The following is a 23824-nucleotide window of genomic DNA, read 5'->3' as shown; positions in this document are numbered from 1 at the left end:
TTATTTAAGTCAAATCATTTCAGTTCTTTTTGCAATGTAAATGTAAGAAATGCTTGTGAGCTGTTTTTATATGATTGATTTGACCAGACATTCTAATGATCGCCACTCTTGATCATTCAAGATTTGATTTTTGGTTTGGCCTTTTTGCCTTTATTAGATAGGACAGTAATCAAACGGGAAGCAAAGTAGGAGAGGGGGGGTCAGGATATGTCCTCGAACTGGGATTCAAACTCGGGACACCCTGAAGTGCTACTGCACCATATGTCAGAGTTTTTTTTCCCCCACAATTTTCCCCTCAATCTTCTTAGATGATTTATTTGCTTGATGCGTGCCAATAATTTGACCCTTCTGAAACAGATGAAACCTTTCTACGACCATAGAATGTGTCATCTGATTTATGGTAATGAGCTATGATGCGGCTTGGCGGCAACTTATTGGAATGTACAAGTTCACCACTTTAGAGGGTTCCAGAGTATACAGTCCAATAAACTTTGGTTTTAACCACATTAGTTCCCAAGCAAAACAAACACAGAGGTTGATTACTGCAATGTGGGTTTTCCAGTTTGTAAAGAAGGATGAGCACAAATAAACATTAACGTAAAGTCCGAGACTATTAAATGTTTTCTATAATCATCATGTTGAAATGAGACTAGCACTTGATCACAAAACCCTCACTACACAAACTTTGCTTTGCTTTTAATTCGTTTATTTCATTACAAATTATGTGAATGCATGGTCGGGGTTAATAAACTTATTACCAGATGAAACGTAATCATCCATGCATAAATTATCCAATGGAGGCTCTTACCCATTTGCTTGTTTAAATCAAGGTGTTGATTTTTTTTTTTTTTTTTTGGACAGGCAGAGTATAAAATAAGAACAATACAGAAAGTTAAATATTTAGGGGTGGGCAATAATGAAAAAATAAGTATCTTAATGAGTGATTTGAAACTGATGCTAGTAGATCATTTAATAATTACAACATGTCAGATGTAGTTTGTCTAAATTTCAGTCATACTACATACACTCACCAGACACTTTATTAGATGCACCAGTCCAACTTCCAACTACTCATTAACGCAAATTTTTAATTAGCCAATCCCCTAGCAGCAGTTCAATGCATTTAGGCATGTAGACATGATCAATGTGATCTGCTGCAGTTCAAACAGAGCATCAGAATGGGGAAGAAAGGTGATTTAAGTGACTTTAAACGTGGCATGGTTGTTGGTGCCAGACGGGCTGGTCTGAGTACTTCAGAAACTGCAGATCTATTGGGATTTTCATGCACAAATAGTTCTAGGGATTACAGAGAATGGTTGCAAAATAAGAGGAAAACATCCATTGAGAGTGAGTTCTGTGGGCACAAATGCCTTGTTGATGCCAGAGGACAGAGGCCAGACTGGTTGCAGCTGATAAAAAGGCAACAGTAACTCAAATAACTACTCGTTACAACCGAGGTATGCAGAAGAGCATCTCTGAAAATGCAACACATTCAACCTTGAGGCGGATGGGTTACAGCAGCACAGGCTCACTAAAATGGACAACAGAAGATAGGAAAAACATTGCCTGGTCTGATGAGTCTCAATTTTTCCTGCGACATTAGGATGGTAGGGTCAGAATTTGGCATCAACAACATAAAAGCATGGACCCATCAGGCCTTATATCAATGATTGAGGCTGGTGGTGGTGTTTTTTTTTTTTTTTGTTTATTGGCACATAGTTATTGGCAATAGTTTATTGGCACACTTTAGGCCCATTAGTACCATTTGAGCATTGTGTCAATGCCACAGCCTTATTGCATTGTTGCTGCCCATGTCCCTCACTTAATGAATACAGTGTCATTTACTGTATTCAAATGGCCAACACAGTCACCAGAGCTCAACCCAATTGAGCACCTTTGGGATGTTGTGAAATGGGAGATTCACATCTTGGATGTGCAGCCAACAAATCTGCAGCAACAGCATGATGCTATAATGTAAATGTGGAGAGGTAAGCGTGATCGAACACCCAATAAGGGGGGAGAGCATGCTAGGAGTCCAGCGGCTAATCAGCAGGTCAATAAGAAATGATAAATAACACCTGTCTTTCTAGTGATTGGGCCGGAGAGACTCCCTTTTTAAGGAGAACGGGAGGAGCAGTCGGGAGAGGAGAGAGCACATACACACACAGACACAGCTTGCAAGTGGTGTGCAAAAAAAACTAAATAAAATATATTGCTTATCTGATATCGCCGACCCTGTCTTCTTCTTCCCACACAACAACGAACTATACTACAGTGGTGCTGAAATCCGGGGAAGGAGAAGAGCCTCACTGCCAGAATGACCACTCCGTCAAGACTGCCATTTGCGGAAGCTATCCAGGCCCTCTCGGTCCTCCACCAACAACAACATGAGACGCTGGTGGAACTGAAGAACATCCAGGAACAACACTTCCAAGTCCTCATGGAGGCCCAGCGGGAGGACCGTGAGCAAATCCGGAGTCTGCTGTCCCAGGGGATCCGGCCCGCTCCGTCATCTGCCGCCAACCCTCCCATCGCCTTACAGAAAATGGTGCCGGAGTATGACCCGGAAGTGTTTCTCGACCTTTTCGAGAAGATGGCGGAGGCGTGTGGCTGGCCGCGGGCCGAGTGGCCGGTAAGAGTCATCCCGCTGCTTTCGGGCGAAGCCCAGATCGCAGCACAACAGCTACCGGCCCAGAATCTCCTGGAATACGCTCATCTGAAGCGAGCTATTCTCCAGCGGCCCTTTGTGTTCGCCCAGCAGCTCCGTGACGCCTGCCGCAGATGGCTGGTACAGGATGGCCGAACCACCGCCCAACTGGTGGATGCCGTGGTGCTGGAGCAATTCATCACCCGCCTCCCCTCCCGAACATCGGAGTGGGTCCAGTGCCACCGGCCTGACGATCTAGAGACGGCCATCTGACTGGCGGAAGATCACCTGGTGGCGAGGTCCAGGGTCGGCGAAATAACCTCTCTCTCTTCTCCCCCTCTCTCTCTCTATCTTCCTGTTCCCAGGCCTAGACTGCGGGGACCGCCCACACCTGCACCCAGACGGCGGTGCACAATGGCGGATCTGCCAAGCGTCCCAAGAGGGGCGGGGCCCCATTCGGGCAGAGGGGTGGAGCAACGACCCCTGGCGGTTACACAGACAGTGCCAGGGTTCTCTCCGGTTCAATCGGTTGCTCCTGCTGGCCCCGGGGGTATAGTGGGAAGATCTGGGCCGATGCATTTGCGTCGCGGGCACGAGGGTAGCGCACCAAAAGTCTGCTCCGTGAAGGAGGCGAGTGCGCTGATTCGCGTCCCCGCCACGCCAATCATCGCCCCCGGTCGCAACGGGCTATACCGGGTACCAGTGAGTATAAAAGGGGGTACATATCAAGCTTTGGTGGATTCAGGGTGTAACCAGACTTCCATCCACCAAAGCCTGCTTCAAGACCCGGCATTGGAAATGAGCCGCACAGTAACGGTAAGGTGTGTGCACGGGGATGTAATTCACTACCCGCTAACGGCAATTCAATTTCGGGGGAAAAAACATAGAGTAGAGGTAGCAGTTAACCCGCACCTCAAACACCCGCTAATTCTGGGAACTAATTGGCCTGGATTTAATAGATTATTGGGAGTCTTATGTGCGGGTGGTTCTTGGAAGAAGAAATCGCCGGATAGGGGGCGTGTCGCTCAGCTGGGGGAATCCCAGGCGGTGACGTCACGCGCTGACTCAGGGGAAGGGCTGGGAATTTCCCGGTGTAAGGACTTTCCCCTGGAGCAGTCGCGTGATGACACGCTAAAACATGCACTCGAAATAGTGCAGGTTATTGATGGGAAAATCCTCCAGCCTGATAGACCCCTCTCCTATCCGTATTTTGCGGTTATTAATGATAGGGTGTATCGAGTGACCCAAGACGCTCAGACAAAAGAAGATACAACCCAGCTATTAGTACCAAAGAGCCACCGGGAGATCCCCTTCGAGAGAATTGGTATGGATCTCATCGGGCCATTAGAACGATCCGCACGCGGGCATCGGTTTGCACAAGTTCTGGTGGATTATGCATCCCGATACCTGGAAGCAGTCGCGCTCCGTAACATCTCAGGGGGGGGGGGCTGCAGGCCGGACGGCTCCCCGGCCTAAGGCGCGCGGTGGGGGTATGTGGAGAGGTAAGCGTGATCGAACACCCAATAAGGGGGGAGAGCATGCTAGGAGCCTGGCGGCTAATTAGCGGGTCAATCAGAAATAATAAATAACACCTGTCTTTCTAGTGATTGGGCCAGAGAGACTCCCTTCTTAAGGAGAACGGGAGGAGCAGTCGGGAGAGGAGAGAGCACATACACACACGGACACAGCTTGCAAGTGGTGTGCAAAACAAACTAAATAAAATAAATTGCTTACCTGATATCGCCGACCCTGTCTTCTTCTTCCCACACAACAACGAACTATACTACAGTCAATAGTGACCAAAATCTTGTTGAACCTATGCCATGAAGGATTAAGGCATTTCTGAGTAAAGTGTACCTAATAAGGTGGATGGTAAATGTATATTCATACTATATAAACAGGGGTGCTCAAACTTGGTCCTTAAGAGATGATGTCCTGGAGAGTTTAGATTCAACTTAATAATAATAATAAATCCTTACATTTATATGGTACTTTCCTGGATACTTAAAGCGCTTTACACATTTTTAGGGGGAATCTCCTCATCCACCAACAGTGTACAGCATCCACCTGGATGATGCAACGGCAGCCAAATTGCTCCTGATTGCACACCAGACACCAGTTGACTGGTGGAGAGGAGAAAAATTGATGAAGCCTATTATTATATTGGAATGTTAGAAGGCCATGATGGATAGAGACCAGTGGGCAAACATGGCCAGGATGCTGGGATTTAACTCCTACTGTTTTTCGAAGGGCATCCTGGGATTATTACCGATCAATGAGAGGACGTTGGTTCAACGTCTCATCCGAAAGATGGCTCTCACTGAGCAGTACAGCCTTAGAACCCCATAGACCGCAGAGCCATTAACACCATTTTCGGCAGCAAGCTAGCTTTCCCATGTGGTGCCCCATCCAGATACTGACCAGGCGTAGCCCTGCTTAGCTTCAGTGGGTGACCATGTGGGAGTTTCAGAGAGCTAGCTGCCAGCCAACTTACCCCAACACACCTACCTGGAAGTTTCTAGTATACCTAGAAAGAACTTGATTAGCTGGTTCAGTTCTAATTGGAGATGGTGCTACACAATGCAGTACTGACTTTGGGCACCCCTGATATAGAACATGCTTTATCAACTGCTTTGAAGAAAATTCTAATTCAAATGATTCAAGAATTAAACACTCCAGACTTCCTCCGATATCCATACATATTTTGGGAAACACCCATACACACTCATTCACACAAACACTCATACACTAAGGACAATTTAGTTTTATTCAATTCACCTGTAGTGCATGTCGTTGGACTGTGGGGGAAACCGGAGCACCCGAAGGAAACCCACACAAACACGGGGATAACATGCAATCTCTACTCTTGCTTATGGGATATTAAAGTATAGATTATTTAATGAATTCTAACAGCAACAATTCAAAATTCTGAGCTTATCTTACAATTGATGGGGTATATACAGTTGAAGACAATATTATCACCCCTCCTATGAAATTAATAAATTCCTTCATTTTCATTTCACAGCGGAATGAACCGCCAACTTATCCAGCATATGTTTTACGCAGCAGATGCCCTTCCAGCAGCTACCCAACACTGGGAAACACCCATACACTCTTGCATTCACACTCATACACTACCTGCTGCTTAACAGAGAAAGAACATTCTAGACAGTATTTCATGTTATATTTTTCTTACAGAGTAACTTAGTTCATTTAGTTTGGCTTCAATAAAACAAACTATTTTTAAAAATGAGAAAAAAATTCTAAGGGCAAAAAAAATTACGAATTTTTTGCCACGATTGGCCACAGAACAAACTACTGTTATCTGATGAACAAATATGAAATGTAGGCACAAACCAGGTAGTTCTTCATAGATGTCATCATCGGGAAGTATGGCCACTTCTGACTGGCTCATACTTAAGCAGTCATCATACTCTTCTTCGTCTTCAGGAATGATTCCACCCAAGTCTAAGTGTGAAAAAAAAAGAATTACAAAACATGCAAAAAAAAGCTAAACCAGGTTTACGACTGACTGTGTTTTATACATCTGTATATTACTGTAAAACTCTTTAAGGCGCAAACCCTACCTTTAATCAGAAAATCAATGTGCTCCACCCACTCTTTTGCCTCTTTCTCAGATGCAGCACAGAACTGTAGCAATAAGGTTTTAAAAGAGATAATGATCTTAAGTTAACAAAAAAAATCATCACATATTTTAACATGGTAGTAGAGACTAACCTGATATACACGCTTGTCTGGAGCTGAAACCTCAAAGCAGCAATCTCGCTTTGCATCTTTCCGCAGAGTGTTGTTCATTTTGACAGTGTACCCAACAATATTAAACTCTCCCTTTTGCTGTTTGTCTAGTGAACATTAATGTAGATTATAATTCAGATTTAAAATTTAGTTTGAATTTAGGACTTGAATTTATTGGTGACGACACATCTGAACACAAATAATAGCTTCTACACCTTTTTCACTGCCATAGTAGTAGAATATGCTGTTGTTCAAGGCACACCATCTCTTCTGCCACTCATTGCCAAAGAAGCTATGATCTAGAAATCAAAAGGAGGTGATTTTATCCTCATGTTTTGTGTTGTAAACAATCAGATTTTTAAAACACAATAACCCACCCTTTCTCCGTTTTTCCAGGTAGCCACTCTTTAAAACAGCTTGAAGGTCCTGAGCTGCCACTGGAGGAGATTGTTGGACTCCTGATTCCCACAAACAGGAAGAAACAAAAAATTGTTAGATTTTGTTTAGGGCTACACCAGCCACACTCGGCCCACACTCGGTCCTGGAGGGCCGGTGTCCTGAAGAGTTTAGTTCCAACCCCAATCAAACACACCTGAACAAGCTAATCAATCTTACTAGGTATACTAGAAACTTCTAGGCAGGTGTGTTGAAGCAAGTTGGAGCTAAACTATGTAGGACACCGGCCCTCCAGGATGGACTTTGGACACCCCTGGGCTACACACACAACTCTTAGAAAATATGAAAACGATGAATTAGAAAATATGCTAGAAAATAGAAAATATGCTGTCGAGTATAGTAAAAGAAATATTTCCCTAGAGAAAAGCATTTTTTTATTACCTTTTTGAAAAACGTATTTATTAATGTAATACTAAAATTAACAGGTAATAATGGATGTTTTTCTGATCTAATAAATGTTTTGATCTAAAACAACTGTCAAGGTGAAAAAATTTAGGTAAAAACATTTATTTTTACCACAAAAGAATGAAAATGTGAGTAGATATTCTGACTCTTATAATTTATTTCAACTGAGTAATTAATTGCACGTCTATAGTATTATCACGATAATGATCATTTTCAATATATTGTGCAGCTCTAATTTTGGTACAGCTCATTTATGACTAATTATGCCACAACAGTGCTTTTCAGAGTTGAAATAGTTTACGCTGTATGGGTCATTTTAAACCCGAGGATAAGGTGATTATTTGGATTCTTGTTTTACGTATGGCATTGCTCAAAAATGACCCAAGGTTAACAATAAATCCAGAGTGTATCTAAGGCAATGTATCTCATTCCAAAACTTTATGTAAATGCCACTGATCAAAAAAAAGTAAAAAAAATTAAAAAATGCTGCATGCGAAACTAAAACACTGGCTGATTTAGTGCTAGAGGTTTCAAGGCTAAATATGACCAGCCTGGTGGCCAATCTTCATTGGTTGCTCTTTCCACCAGTAAGAGTAGAGTGTGAGGGTTTAATTAACAAAGTAATATAACAGTTTTACTAAAAATATTTATGGTTGTTAAAGCCAAAGCAATGTCAAATGTCAAAATTTTCTCTTTCAAATTTTAATGACCGCAAAGAGGCAGGACCTCGGTTTAATGTCTCATGCGAAAGACAGCGCCCACTGACAGTTCCGTCCACTTTTTACTGGGGCATTAGGACTCACACAGACTGCAGGTTGAGCACCCCCTACTGGCCTCACTAACACCACTTCAAACAGAAACCTACTTTTGCCATGTGGTCTCCCATCCAGGTACTGGCCAGGCTCAGCCATGCTTAACTTCAGTGAGTGACCAGTCTTGGGCTACAGGGTGATATGGCTGTAGCAATGATGGTTTGGTCTGCAATATCATGGCATTCCCTCGGCCCAAAACTTATGCTAGATTGGCGCATCACTGCCAAGGCAACCCAAGCATTCTGGAGGACCATGTGCGCTCAATGGTTCAAAATTTTATCCTGAAAGTGGCGCCGTGAATCAGGATGATAATGCACCAATGCACACAACAAGACTGGTGAGAGAGTAGTTTGATGAACATGAAAGTGAATTTGAACATCTCCCATGGCCTGCACAGTCACCAGATCTAAATATTATTTAGACACTTTGGGGTGTTTTAGAAAAGCGAGTCAGGAAACGTTTTCCTGGTCTAAAACCAGCCATTTTGTCCAACTCCTGTATGTATGTATGTATGTATAAAATATCATAGTAAGTGTTTAAATGGCTAAAGTTGCATATTTTTTTACTTATTAGCTTTTTGTAAATTATTTAAATTACGTTACATCAATTACATCAATGTGGACATCATCAGCTTTAGTTCCTGCCTTGTAAATTTTTGATGATGAGACATAAGAATTTTATTCGCTCTCTTGTGAGAAGTAATTTAATTACACCCTGTACATGTTTCAAAGTGATTGTTTAGTAGACACTTTCAGGTCCACACATTTCAAGGTAATCAAAAAAAAAAAAAAAAAACTCAGACCTTGAGCTGACAATGTTTATATGGACTGTTGTGAAACAGCGGAACCTGATCTAAATAAAGCTGGATTTTTTTTTGGTTCTGTCAACTCTAAGCCTACTCTGAAACTTCTTATATCAGGCACAGGTAAAGAAACATTTCACACTTAAAATTTAAAACTGTCGTTATCCTTTCTTATTAGTTAATTACAGCGAATCACATTCCTCATATTTATATGCTTTGGATAATCAAAAAACAATGTTTTAGTGAGATGAAAATTAAGAAAACTATTTATAAACATCTGACACAAGACAACACTAGTTTCTCATAGGACATCATTAGTCTCTCATACTGCTCTGCTGTAATCTTGTTCCCTCTAAGGGTGCTTTCACACTTGATTCATTTGCCTGGACCGTACCCAAGTTTGATTGTTTCCCCCTGCCGGTTGGTTTGTGTTCATACTGTCTTTTTTCCTTCTGAACCCCAGTATGCTTGCTAGCATCATCGAGCTGCTGTTTTGTTTACGGCCGTTGCTAGGTGACAGTCAAGAAAGCAAGTGCCGAAATGGAAAGACGGCCGCACATCGCGGTCATTCTGCTTTAACTGAAGCTTTTGATTTTGAACATACAGAAAGCGACTCGCGTCCATCTGCCGTAAACATATTATAAACAATCAGAACATCACACAGTGTCTGCAGAAGCTGTTTTTGCAGGAGACAAGCAGACAGACATCACTGTGTATCACTGTGTTTGCCCTGACTCAGTACCACGCGTGTCACCAAGGTACGAAACGTGACACACACACAAACACGAACGAACGTTATGAAAACGATAGTTTGTTGTACAGTTGGCGCTTTACTTCCGTGATTTGGTACGATTGCATTCACATCAGAAGTGAACCGTACCAGAGTTCGCATGAACCGTACCCCAGACCACATCTTTCAGGTGGAATTGGTGCAGTTCACGGGTGCGCACCCGAGTTCAGAAGACGCGTTCACACTAGCTAAACGTATCGTACAATGACGTCAAACAAACCCGGGTGCGGACCAAAAGTTCTAGTGTAAAAGCACCCTTAGGGTGCTTTTACACCTGCCTTATTTAGTTCGATTAAATTGCACTAGTTTGTTTTCCCTTTTGGTGCGGTTCGTTTGGGCAGGTGAGAGCAATCGTACTCGAGTGCGCACCAAAAGCGAACCAAATAAGTATACCAAGACCTGTTTGAAGAGGTGGTCTCGGTACGCTTTCAATCGAACTCTGCAGCGGTTTGTTTGACGTGAGAATATGATCCGTACTAAAACAGGTCCAACCGCAAAAAGTACTGCGACTTTTGGACTAATCCTGCCGTATGCTGATGCACTGTGCAGTATGGGATATAGAGGAAAAATTTTTGTTGACAGCGCTTTACCAACAGAGGGGGTGGGGGGGGTTGGGGGGGGGGGGGGGGGGGTTGTGGACATTACCTGAAGCATCGTTGGTAATATTTCCGCAAGATGACCATGTCGCATTTTAGCTCCTCCTGAAGTGAAGAGCGATGCACTAAAACACTGTTTTCAGCCGCGCTTCATTCTCGAAATGTATAGTTTGTCTAAAGCAGGCATACAATCAGTCAGCACAGTCATCCTTCCAGAGCAAAAACTACATTTTGTGTCTGCTGGTTTTGTTTACTTGCTGGAGTTTATTGGCCTTTTCCTGCACGTGAATTCTAAACAATCAATAAGCAGTTTAGGAAATATGTTTAACAACATCTGGTCAATAAGAGATGTGGATTTTGTCAGATGAGTGCATTTTGGTTCGTTTCAACTGGTTCGGACCAAAGCCAGCAGTGTGTGGGGTGAAAACGACCCAAAGATGGCAGAAAATGCAACAATGTATAATTTATTGCCCTTGGTCCGGACCAAATAAAGCAAACTACAGATGTGAAAGCACCCTCAGTCGTTTCCATAGTTCAGAGGGAGTAATGCGTTTCCTAACCATATTTTTGTTGTCAAAGATTTTCTGACAGGTTTATGTCAGGACTCTGGGCTGGTCATTTCATTATTTTTGTGTTTTTACTTGAAAATAACTTCTTTACTGTGAAAGAAGACATTTACCTGCAATAAAGCTAAATTCTCTCAAAATTTAATACTTTATAGGGTGAGAAACAGATCTCTATCTGTTAAACCCTAAACAGGTAAGCCACTGCAACTGCAGTGTTAAACCAAATGTCATTTAAGATTCTTGCATTGTCCTTTCCATTTGAATTTTTCTGTTGTGTATGAAAAGGTTTTTTTTTTTAGGACTTGAATGAGTTAGTGACACAGTAAATATAAAATATTATAGAAAACACAGACTGAAAGGAGGGCTTCAGTCATTTTAGAATGACTCTGGCAGAGTCAGTAAAACTTGAAAGTTGTCAATTAGTTCAAGAGTTTGTGAGGTAACAAATTAACACCACATTAACTGTGATGAATCAGATTGTTTTCTTTTATTTTTTATTTATTCATTAATTTTTTTTTTTTAGCTTAGTCCCTTTATTAATCTGGCGGCACCACAGCAGAATGAATAGCCAACCTGTCCAGCATATGATTTACACAACGAATGCCCTTCCAGCTGCAACCCTTCACCGGGAAACATCTATACACACTCACCCACACGCATACACTATAGTGCAAATTTAGTTTACCCAATTCACCTATAGCACATGTCTTTGGACTTGTGGGGGAAACCGGAGCACCCGAAGGAAACCCACGCGAACACCAGGAGAACATGCAAACTCCACACAGAAATGGCAACTGACCCAGCTAAGGCTCGAACCAGTGACCTTCTTGCTGTGAGGCGATTGTGCTACCCACTGCGCCACCATGCAGCCCTTCTTTAGTTTTGATGAATGTTATTTTTCAAATATTTCTTTCATTTTCTTTTCGGCTTAGTTCCTTTATTAATCCGGGGTCACTGCAACGGAATGAACCGCCAACTTATTCAGCACATTTTTATGCAGTGAATTCCCTTCCAGCCGCAACCCATCTCTGGGAAACATCCACACACACTCATACACTACAGACAATTTAGCTTACCCAATTCACCTGTTCTGCATGTCTTTGGACTGTGGGGGAAACAGCCCACGCAAACATAAGGAGAACATGCAAACTCCACACATAAACGCCAACTGACCCAGTCGAGGATGGAATCAGCGACCTTCTTGCTGTGAGGCGACAGCACTACCTAATGCACCACTGTGTCACGTTCAAATATTTCATTATCTCTTAATTACTGTTTTACTCCTGTTAGGATAACTTCAACCCCAAAATTTATGTAATTGTAGGTTGTTCATGTAACATAACACATGTAACATAACATTCATCTAACTTTCATCTTTATTCTACAGTTGTTTCAGGCCTTTAAGGAAAAAAGTCAAATGCTGATAAAAAAAGTTTGTCAACACGGTTTTATTCTTACTAGGGCTGCACAATATATATTTTCAGCATCGATATAACAATGTAATATTGAAATCGCAAAAAAAGCAATTTAAGTCTGGAAAATAGGTGACCAGGAGTTAAAGAATTTTATTTAATTAATGTATTTATACAGAAATTATACGATATATGCAAAAACTTTTCTTAGGATTTTTCTTGTTTCTAGTCTAAATATCTCCATTTAAAAGCAAAAACTAAATTATTTTACCCCACTGGCAGACAATTTTGCTTTTTGAAAAAAAAAAAAAAAATCTCAATTTTGCCGTATTTCTTCTTAAGTTCTAATATATGATCTGATCTAATATATTTTTTTGGACATTTAAAATAGAACCAAGTCAAAGCAAAGTAAAAAACTTTTTTTTTAGCATTGTGAATATTCAATTTCTGTACCTGAACACTTTTAGACTCCATGGAAACCCATCAAATAGTGCTATTCAAACCATCTTGTAAAACAAATATCAACAACAATATCAGATTTTTCCAATATTATGCATAATTCTTACAATTTAGAAAAATGTAATCGTGGCCTCCAAACTATGAGGACATGAGAGCCATTACACAAATATGATACATTCACGACTAATATGCAATTAAAAAAGGGTCTCATGCAGTGTTTCTGTGTGTTCAAAACATGTGAATAAAAGGCATATGACTGGCTCCCATTTTCAAACTGTACATGTTTAGCACCATAATGCTGGCTCCGATGCAAAGTTTTATAATAACACTTGGTAAAAAGCATTGCAAACCCCACTTTTAAATTTCAAGCATGAAATTTTACTCCAGCCTTGAGTATGAAACTTTGATAACCTGGTGTTTGGCACAATGTAAAAAGCCCTAAAGAGGTGCACCTGCCTTCACAACAAATGTAATACATTTTGCTACAGGCAGTCAGAAAGCTATTTTAACCTCTCTTATGTTTAAAAATCAAAGGTTGGTGTTAAGCGAGACTAAAGTTAGCAGACATTCAGACCAGGGTGCACTGGATAAAGTTTCATGCAGAGATTTGTCAGGTAAAGCAGTATGTGAAACAGATGCATGGTCTGTTTTCAAAGCAAACCTCCCCTCTCGTTTACACTGCCCTCCCCACTCTTGTGTACACACTGCCATTGCATTTCTGAATGAGTGCGAGAGAGCAGAGCAGTGTTATGAATGACACAGGCAATTGTGGAATGTTTGCAATTATGTATAAAGTGCTGTCAAAGAAGCATGACACAGGCTGACTGTGAAAAGCAAACTGAACACCCTCAAATGAGCTGATTGCTCCTAAACCTGCTAGAACAATATCTGTTAGAAGAATTGACATAGAAACCTCATGCTGTTAGAACAAGCACTGTAATGTTGTGAAATATTATTAAAAAGTTATCTAATTCATACATATTTATGTTTTGGTGAATTAGTATAGCTATTATTGTATAGTATTAGTATAGCTGATACAATAATGTACAGGGATAATAGATAGGCAGGTCTATGAATCTTGATATTCATTTTTCTGAGTCTGACTACAAAAACAAGGTTCACAATAGGGCTGCACGATTGATCGAAAAAAAAATCACAATCTCAATTCATCCCTCCACACGATCTTATTGCAACTTTTCTACGATTCAGCCAAAAATGTCATGTCAAATGTCAAAACACAGAAAATGAATGAATGAATGAATGAATGAATGAATATATTCTGATGTCATCACTTTACTATGAATAAACAACCAGGATGTATTTACAGTCATGTCAAGTCTAAACGAAATGTAGCATTTTAACCAACAGTACACCTACATATAGGCCTTATAAAATTATTATTGTTTTACCATATGTTTGAGAAATAACAATAATAATAGGCCACTCATATAAGCTTTATTTTACAGCTACAGAATCGTGAGAAAATCGTGATCTTTATTTTAAGCAAATAAAACGTAATTCTCATTTTAGGAAGAATCGTCCAGCCCTAGTTTACAAGTGTATGTACTCTCAGGGTTTCACCAGTATATGTCAGAGTAAATGGCAGTTCATTTTGCTGTGGCAAACCCTGATTAACACAAACTAAGTTAAATGAAAGCAAGTGAGTGATTACAAAAAGTCTTTTTTTTTCTGTGAAATACTCCCACACAGCCAATGTCTCGTTTTCCTTTTCTAAATACTACTGATACAAGTAGCACTGAAAGTTAAATGGCTGCTGATAAACTATGCATCCCTAATTCATTTCTAATATGAATAATATATATGATTTTTTAAACGTTAAACGTTAAAAATATAACACACATGAGCAGAATGTATTACAATATACAAATAACAGCCATTAATTCACCAAAACAAAAAAGATATTAAATGTGTCTCTGCTAAGTAAAAAGAACATATTAAAAATATATATTATAAAAGTAAATTGCATAATATCATTTAAACGTTTGAATGGTAGCATAAAACAATCGACACATTTGGCCATGACTTACACATGCAAAACACTTTCAATGCACTTTATCCATGCTACAATGTTACCAAAACTTCAAAAGAAGCAAATGTGGTTGCTTGAAGGCAGGAAACAAATAGCAGTAACATGCTTCGCCTTCATCTTCAGCTATAAAAGTAACTTCCTATTTATGAGCAAAACAAATAATGGCATAAAAACTACGCCAAAAACCATAAAAAGCTCTCAAACTAGTTACAGAGGCAAACCTGACTCTCCATAAATAAAGCTTGAGCCATATCTGTTCTTACATGCCAGTTATTTGCCCATGAAAAGAAATCCTACATACAATTAAAACAAAAACTCCATGTGTTTACCTAAATAGCAGGTTTATCATTTGTCTCTGCTCATAACTTGTCTTACTTTTGAATTTATTCAAAATAAACAGGCTCAAATAACTTTTTGGTCAACCTCCAAGTGCCATTTTTATTCGTCCAGAATCTGCAGTGTGCACTGACAGGCTTCAGTCCAGTCTTTGAGCTGAACAGCTGTTCTCTCTGGCAAGCACAGGGCAAAAGGACCTATAAAACACATGAGTGCTCTAGAGCTGTAGACCTCTTCCAATACTGTACTGTGCAAACAATACTTTAAGCTTGCATTCTGCCCTCCTGATTCATTAAGTTTCAGAATGCAATAATTGAAAATGTGGCATGACTCAAAATAAGTTGGATGAACTGGATTTCCTCAAAATGTAAAGTGTCCCAACAGCGTTCATTTAGCAGAAGCTAATAAAACAGGAGCCTGAAATGACATTGGCTGTGGGCGGCTTTGTCTGAGATGCAGACCATAAACCATTTGCTCAAAGACAAAAGAAAGCTAAACCCTTGACGTCTGTGCCTTCAAACCGTTCCTGAGCCTGTTGCTGGGTTACATCAGTCTTTCAAGCACCTCGTTTAGCTTTTGTGTTTTTCTACCACTACTAAAAAATCCTAGACAGGACATGACAAAGGACTGCCACAAAAATACTGTGTTATGACAGCTGAGGCTGGCGAAACGATGATAAGTGATTTATTCATACCTGGAGAGAGATATGCTTTTTTGTTTCTTAATTTATGTGGATTTCATACATAGAATAATGTGGAAATCAAACTGTGTGATTCTTTTATAATACCCAGAGCTGTAAACTTTCAATTCTTTTGACTTCCAGAAGAGAACTGAATAAAAATGTTTTAAACACATTATTAACACAGAAGAAAATATGACTTTAAACTTAGATTAAATATATAGCAAATTATGTAGTAAAAATAAAAAAAAAACAACATAAAAATATTTTGCCCATATTTCAGACCCAATAAGAGGTCATGAAGAAAAAAAGACAAACAAACAAAAGTACAAAAATCAATATGGACAATATTTATATATTTACATTGCATCAAAAAAAAAAAAACAATAAGGTTTAAGAAGCTTAAAAATAACAAAATTACATTTACATTAATGTACAAAAACAATTATGTGAAGTATTGTATATTAATATTAAAAATATATACAGCTGAAGTCAGAGTTATTAGCCTCCCTGATTTATTAGCCCCTCTATCCCCCAAAATTTCTGTTTAACGGAGAGATTTTTTTTCAGCACAATTCTAAACATAATAGTTTTAATAACTCATTTCTAATAACTGATTTATTTCATCTTTGCCATGATGACAGTAAATATTATTTTACTAGATGTTTTTTAAGAAACTACTATTCAGGCTTAACTAGGTTAATAAGGTTAATTAGGCAGATTAGGGTAATTCAGAAAGTTATTGTATAATAATCGTTTGTTCTGTAGACTAATCGAAAAAATGTAGCTTAAAGGGGCTAATAGTTTTGACCTTAAAATGTTTTTTAAATAATTTTAAAACTGCTTTTATTCTAGCTGAAATAAAACAAATAAGACTTTCTCCAGAAGAAAAAAATATTTTTAGACTGTGAAAATTTCTTTACTCTGTTAAACATCATTTAGGAAATATTTAAAAAAGAAAAAAAATTGACTTCAACTGTATCTATAAATATGGCTGGGCAATTATTCAAAAAGTAATTGAAACGACATTTAGAACCTATAATCGATCAAATTACCGCATGTGGAGTCACGTGACCACGCTTTGTTAAGCTTAGTTAAACTCCATACCAATTGATGTTAAAACCTTTAATTTTTCCCATTTACAAAGCAACTGACAGTTACCTAATTACATTTATACTGTAGCATTTTTGCAATCCTTTTCTGTAAACAATACAAAAGCTATTTACAGTACACTGTAAAAAATTTCCAGGTTTTCACAACAAGTTACTGTAATTTTTCACAGTAAATTACATTAGTATCCCTTCACAGTATTTAACTGAAAAATTCACAGTAATATGTTGTATTCATAATTTTATTGTGAAATTACGGCAGGTAGCATGATTACAGCAAATTACTGTGAAAAGGGCTATATCTTTTGCACGTTAGTTATGGAAATTCAAACCTTTTTTAATTCAACGTAGAAATTAATACAAATGAACTTTTAACAGATAATAACAGAATGTTATAGCCCCCAAAATGATTTGGTTACCAACATCTTTTTGGTTGTACTGCACCTTTATTTAATTTTATACAGTTAACATAGAATAGGAAATAATATTTAATGAACATAACTGTGTGCTTAGCCAAAACATAATAAACTGGAATAAAAAGTAATTAATTAATGAAACCAAAGACTGTTAAACAGCCAACAATTATTTCAATGTCAGGGTAAATGTCTGCTTTAGACGGTTTCATGAGTATTGGGCACCTGTCATCGCCTGGAGGTCACTAATCTTTAATTTAGAATTAAATATATATATATATATATATATATATATATATATATATATATATATAAAATTTATTTATATAAATAAACCACAGATTAGAGTTTTAACCAACTACATTCTAGCATGAAAAACAGTTAAAACATCATTTTCGGACGCATATAGAGCCATCGAAGACGGGGCAATTGTCCCAATGTCTAGCCTGAAGACAGGCGCCTCTCGGCGGATACATGAGTAATGAGCGCCGTTACCGCCTGGAGGTCATAGATCTCCGCTACCGGCAAAACACACTTAAAATTACACACAATCTTTACTAACAATCCACAGATTTGAGTTTTGAAGAACTACATTCTCGCATGAAAAAGTGTTAAAACTTTATTTCATTACATATTACAAGCAATATTTATAATATTATGTGCCTTCTCATCCACCATTACAGCTTGATGCAGCTTGGTGCAAAATGAATCCTGGGAGAAAAAAATAATAATTCTCAATTAATACACTCCAAACTAACTTTATTCTTATTGTTGAAATCAGATATATGTAATATTTTGAATGGCGAAGAAAATAATTGACTTTATATTTCAATCAATATATTACTTTTGCACTGCTTCGGTTCAGGACTCGTGTGACATTGAATCAGATTCAGATATTTTATCAGACGTGTTCATAAGCTCATAGTCATCAACAAGCAATTCGTGTACAAGCAGTACACGAACCAAGCAATATGATGAAATATGAATGAATTATATGTTTGCGTCTTACAATATTATACAAAACGGAATCGTTTTCAGGCGAATTCGACTTTTTACTGTTCACTTAAAGGAGCCGAATTCAACTCTTTACTGTTCACTTAAAGGAGCCGATTCATTTAACAGAACTGACTCGACTCAACCGCAAACAAGCGCCATCACCACAGACAACGCGTCGTCTCTTCACCCAACGGATTCATCCTCGGTAAGTGTTAAAATATGACTTTTGTCCGTTAAATGATTGTTGTATGTGTATTTCTGTATAGTGCATGTCATTTAGCAGGAATTTACCGAGTACTTCAGTTGTACTCGCACGTACAGGGTTTAAGCGCGCCTTTTTTTAAAACAAGAAATTAACGACGCCAGATGGTGATTGTAGTGTTTTCTGAGGTATTAGCATAACGTTAACGTTAGTTCCTGAAAAAAGAAAGGGAATTTTCTTTAATTAACTTCTTGTTAACTGCATTTTCTGTTTCAGTACAAGACTGAAGTAAAGGTGAAATGACTAAAGTTAAGGTAAGCTCTGGCCTTCACTTAAGTTAACGTTACGGTTAGTCACCATCATGTAAGTTACGTTAATTTTGTTCACTGTAACGTTAACGTTAAGTTAGTTAAATAAACTCATTATGAAACAAGTCTTAACTGTTTTATTAAATGAGGCTTATAATACAATTCAGTTGTATTCTTTTAAACTAACACTAACACAGTACATATTGTATATTTCTCACTGGTGTTAATGCAGTGCTAACATTTACTAATGAGAACTAATTGTATATTGTCACTAACTGTAGATTTTATTTTTTGGTGTTCAGGTGTACCTGATAATAGCTGAAGTGTGAGGTGAGTGTAAATTCTGAGCACACAAATATAACCTAAATTCATTATCACAATCTAAACCTATATATATATATATATATATATATATATATATATATATATATATATATATATATATATATATATATATATATATAGAGAGAGAGAGAGAGAGAGAGAGAGAGAGAGAGAGAGTATGTGTGTGCGTGTGTTAGGTTTAGTCTTATTCTAATCTTATTATATTCATATTTTTTTGCAGCCATTGATGTTGAAACACTGATGCTACCAATCAACCCTCGCTTGATTATTAAAGGTAATGTTGATGCCTTCCTCATTTTTATTAGATTTTTAAATGTCAGGTTTTTTACAGATTTGTTGTGAGCAGTTTCTTGTACAAACTCTTTTTCTTCTTCCAGAAGTTTCACCAGTACCTCCAGTAGTAGTAAATATTAGACAAAGATTTTTTTAAACTATAGTTTTTATTTTTATGAGCAATTTTACTGGGCATGTGTGTTTGTTTGCTTGGTTTTCAATAGGCAGAGCATGGAATGTCAACTTTGTTTCTACAAAAAAATGTAATTATTCACAAACACCTCTAATTTAGTGAATTCCTTCTTTACCCCTTTTAGTCTTATTCCTTGGACTCGGAGGGTCGAGTGGTCATGGGACCTCACCTGGATTTCACAACTGACTTTGGATCTGGTCTGAAACTGAAGTATGCTGAAGATGGAATTTAAGGTAATGTCAACAATAAATATTGTAACTGAGGGCTTGTTTTGGGGGGTTAAACAAGGAATGTATAGGAGCACAAGTCATGACTCCCCTTGTCCCCTTGTTATAAAGGGCCGTGTTGCAGACACAATTTGCTTGTCTGTGCTGGAGACCAGAGGGGAAGCTGTCTTTAAAAGGATGGGGCTCTTATACCATATGTGAAGTTACCTATTCAGGTGAGTGGATTACATGCAAGTCATTGCAAATGCATAAATAGTGGGAATTTTTTACTGGGCAGCACAAATTAAGTGAAACTCAAAAAACGTTGAAAAATATTTGGAATATTTGCAAAAAACTTGATTGAAATGAATACAACACAAGTGCTATATCACTTCAATCAAGTTTTTTTTGCAAAATTTTCCTAATATTCAAATCATGAAAAATTAGCTTGATGCAAGAAACATCCTGCTAGTATTCAAGAGCAAGTGCTGTGATGCATGTGTTAACTTTACAATAAGTGTGAACCCAGCATTAGATTATAGTCTGTAAACAGAAGGTGTAAATCAAATCAACTGTTTTAAAATGCTCTGCCTAGGTCATTAAAACCACTATTTGTTGTTGGACTGTTCTTGATTGTGTGTTTGTGATGGAAATGTTTTTCAGATGTTTTTGTTTAAATGATTGCAGTTTGACTGAGCTACAGTATTGTCAGCATGTTCAAACTGAGCTAACAGTAATTTTGCTCTCTAGTGCAGCAGTAGTGTCCCAGTACTGTTGTATGAAGCTAACTGTTTGTCTGCTCTTTTGCTTATAGGTGCTTTTTGGGCACCAGTTTGGAGATGGAAGACAGACGAAGTCAAAGAAGCAGAGAAGACACATCAACCAGCAAGTGTGTAAAATTATCAGGAAAATGATTGACCTTGAATAGACGACTGCCTAATTTAGCAAGACGTTTTGTCTCTCTCTCTCTCATGTGTGTGTGTATATATATATATATATATATATATATATATATATATATATATATATATATATATATATATATATATATATATATAAAATGAGAGAGAGAGCGCACTCTGAAGCACTGCTTTTTATATGTATGCTAAATATGATGTCAGATTTTTTTATTAATATGTTCTTATAGTATTTTTTGAGGCTTCACCTTCACCTTTTGAAAGTTTTCTGAAATGTTTACACAGATGTCATTAAGCTGTTAAATAAATCTGTAAAATGTATGTGTGTTTGTTTTTATTTTGATTTTAGAGTCTTTTCAGATCACCCAATAATGAAGATTCTGTCGTCATTTACGCATCCTCAGGTTGTTTGGACACAAAGAGGAATATTTGATATTTTTATTCCTGTGTTTAACAAAAAAAAAACATTTTTAACAGAGCTGGAACAACCTGAGGGTGAGTAAATCAAGATAGAATTTTCATTTTTGTGTGACCTAAAATTGCTTTTAAATTTTACAGCACCAAACTGTTAAATTACAGTAATCCGGGATATAACTGTAACTTTACAGTTAAATCAGGTATTTAAACTGCAACCTACTGCTAAATCACAGTAATCGTTTTGCAAATTCACAGTAAAATATAGTTAATTCTACAAGATAATACTGTGAAATTACAGTAACGGACTTTATTATCTACTGTAAAGTTACAATATATGGTTGTAATTTCACAATAATTTAATGTGACAAAACCACAGTAAATTACTGTGAACTACCTCACAATAATTTACTGTGAATTTACATACAGTAATTTACTGTGAAAGTAATGCAATTATTAGCCAGTAATTTACTGTGAATTTAAGGTCAAATTTTTTACAGTGTAGCTCTGTCACATAATATTCCTTTCTAAGCAGCTTTCGGTTAGTACTGTAGACATGACTAGACATAATCCTCTTGTCTTGTAACACTTTTAATACTGCAATAAATCCCACAATTGTCCACTTACCGTCGTATGCGTTTTCATCATCTCTATCAGTCTGCTCTGAGTGCAGCGATCCACCATCATTGGTGTCAGCTTCATCAGGCTCCGGAAACTCTTCATCTCCTGCACAAGAATCTTAATCAGTATTCTCACAAGTGATAGACACAATGATTGTTTCAGTGTTTTCAACACATTCAAAATAACTGTTTCCATAATGTTTTATAGTAGAAATATTGAATTTTTCATTAACATTTGCATAACTAAAAACATATTTTAAAGATCTAGACCTCAGAGGTATCTAAATATCTTCCTATTCTATTTGTGTTAGCTAGAGAGAATGCCTTTGCATACTGCTTTGGGTGGTACTGTAGTCATGCTATCTAGATACGATATTATGTGCATAGATTTGGAATAGGGATATAGTAACACTCTATTTGGGTTACATAATAAAAAAAATCCCTGATTAACTGAAAAACATTCAAAAGCATGATGGCAAAACAAGAATTGCACATGTTTCTATCATAATGATATTAAGAGGAACAACATAAGAGGAACAATTACAAAATCTCAATTACCCAACAACAGTTTTCAACTGTTATTAGTTCAATTCCTTCAGGTCTCAATATGTTATTTAGAGGTATTAATCAAGACCATGTTTCTGATGCATTGCCTTTTGATATTACTAAATCTTATGTTGGCAACATTTGTTTTACAATAAATACCAAGAGTAGAGCTATTTGCACCCTTTTCCAAAGAGTAATTATTACTTTATTAAAGGGTCAATTGATTTGCTGGAAAAAGTGTGGCTGTTACCACAGAAATATCATGTTAAAATTAAATTAAAGAAATATCCTATAAACTTCCTCACAGATTTTATCCAGCAAAACATTTTTTACAAAAAATTAAAAATGGAATTGATGTGAATTGTATCTTTGTAATGAATATGAGGAGGCTGATTTACACTTATTTTACCATTGTGCATACTCAGTCAATCTATGAAGTGGGTGCAAAAAAATTATAATAACAATTTTCTGTGTTCTAAACTCTTTTGTTGTTATTGTTGTTGTTGTTGTGAGAAAATGCACTTTTTGGCTTTACTATGTACCGTAATCAAGAGGAAAACTGCTTTTATTGAATTAATTTACTTAATTTTCTAACAAAAATTTACATTTATAAATGTAAATTTACTAATAAGAAACCAAATTTTAACTTTGTGAATTCTACAATGTATTTACTTGATTATTACATATGCACATTCTGTATATTGGTATTTGATTTATACCTACCCCCTGGCATGTATATTTTTTGTACTGTTAAAATGTTATATTAACAAGCCTCTATTTTGAGATTCTGTATTCAGTTTGAAATGTAGATATGACTGACTGAAATAAATAAATAAATAAATAAATAAATAAATAAATAAATAAATAAATAAATAAATAAATAAATAAATAACATAAGAGGAACAACAAAACTTCCGGGTCTGTGGGTAATAGTGCAGCTGTAAATTGCAATGTTTTTGCTTGACAACATTTTCTAAACCAAGCTAAAGCATTTCAAATAGTAAAGTCGCTGTAAGAAGACAAAAAATTTATATATTTGGCAAATCTTATGTGCTTTTTTTAAATATATTTTATAAGCACCATCAATAAAGAAATAATAATGTAAAATGCTATAAATGCTAACTGTGTCGTGTATCACTAGTCACGACAGACTTTAAGAAGGCTGTATCCTCTAGTAGGGAAGTACTCAGTACTGAGTAGTGGCAGTTCACCGCATGCTTGTAGTTTAGCCCCTCCCCCGACACACGCACATACACAAACATTGAAGCACATCAAAACTTACGTCTGTCCTTAAATTCCTGAGCGTAGCTGAAACAGAAATAATTTGGATGAGTTGAATACTTTATCAGCATGTTGTCACAAACATGTTCAGGTAATATTTTGCCGTACCTTGTTTTCACATCTTTAATACGCTTGATGAAGGCATCCTTTTTCTCTTTTGCTTTCTTGCTTAAATTTTCTCCTTTAAGGACATCCGTCAAGAATGTTTCCAGATCTAAACATAAACACTGTTTTG

At 37.4% G+C, this 23824-nt stretch overlaps 1 protein-coding gene and 2 long non-coding RNA genes across 9 annotated transcripts in view; 2 read left to right on the top strand and 1 right to left on the bottom strand.

Annotated features, from left to right (window-relative positions):
* The window catches only part of skap2 (src kinase associated phosphoprotein 2), a 46646-nt gene that overhangs the window by 22093 nt on the left and 729 nt on the right, over nt 1-23824 (bottom strand). For both annotated transcript variants that reach the window (XM_087285312.1, NM_200628.1), the window contains exons 2-9: nt 23698-23803; nt 23591-23616; nt 21770-21868; nt 6781-6861; nt 6619-6702; nt 6386-6510; nt 6235-6298; nt 6005-6115 (exon numbers count right to left, since the gene is read on the bottom strand). In XM_087285312.1, the coding sequence (XP_087141438.1) occupies nt 6005-6115; nt 6235-6298; nt 6386-6510; nt 6619-6702; nt 6781-6861; nt 21770-21868; nt 23591-23616; nt 23698-23803 (696 nt within the window). The remainder of the gene's footprint in view (nt 1-6004; nt 6116-6234; nt 6299-6385; nt 6511-6618; nt 6703-6780; nt 6862-21769; nt 21869-23590; nt 23617-23697; nt 23804-23824) is intronic.
* Nucleotides 18425-20040, top strand: LOC147840246 (uncharacterized). Of its 2 annotated transcripts, none has more exons than XR_015511281.1 (6): nt 18425-18489; nt 18763-18800; nt 19097-19124; nt 19360-19413; nt 19730-19838; nt 19944-20040. It is a non-coding gene; the product is annotated as an uncharacterized LOC147840246 (long non-coding RNA). The 2 variants fall into 2 exon arrangements; XR_015511282.1 differs by lacking the exon at nt 18425-18489 and adding an exon at nt 18569-18674.
* The window catches only part of LOC101886298 (uncharacterized), a 68901-nt gene continuing 68624 nt past the window's right edge, over nt 23548-23824 (top strand). For all 5 annotated transcript variants that reach the window (XR_015511295.1, XR_015511292.1, XR_015511291.1 and 2 more), the window contains exon 1: nt 23548-23680. This is a non-coding gene — a long non-coding RNA (uncharacterized LOC101886298). The remainder of the gene's footprint in view (nt 23681-23824) is intronic.

The sequence above is a fragment of the Danio rerio genome, chromosome 16 (assembly GCF_052040795.2).
Source record: "Danio rerio strain M-AB ecotype USA chromosome 16, GRCz13ab, whole genome shotgun sequence".
Taxonomy (NCBI): Eukaryota; Metazoa; Chordata; class Actinopteri; order Cypriniformes; family Danionidae; genus Danio; species Danio rerio.
The sequence above is the reverse complement of the archived record's forward strand: the minus strand, read 5'-3'. Positions and strand labels throughout refer to the sequence as shown.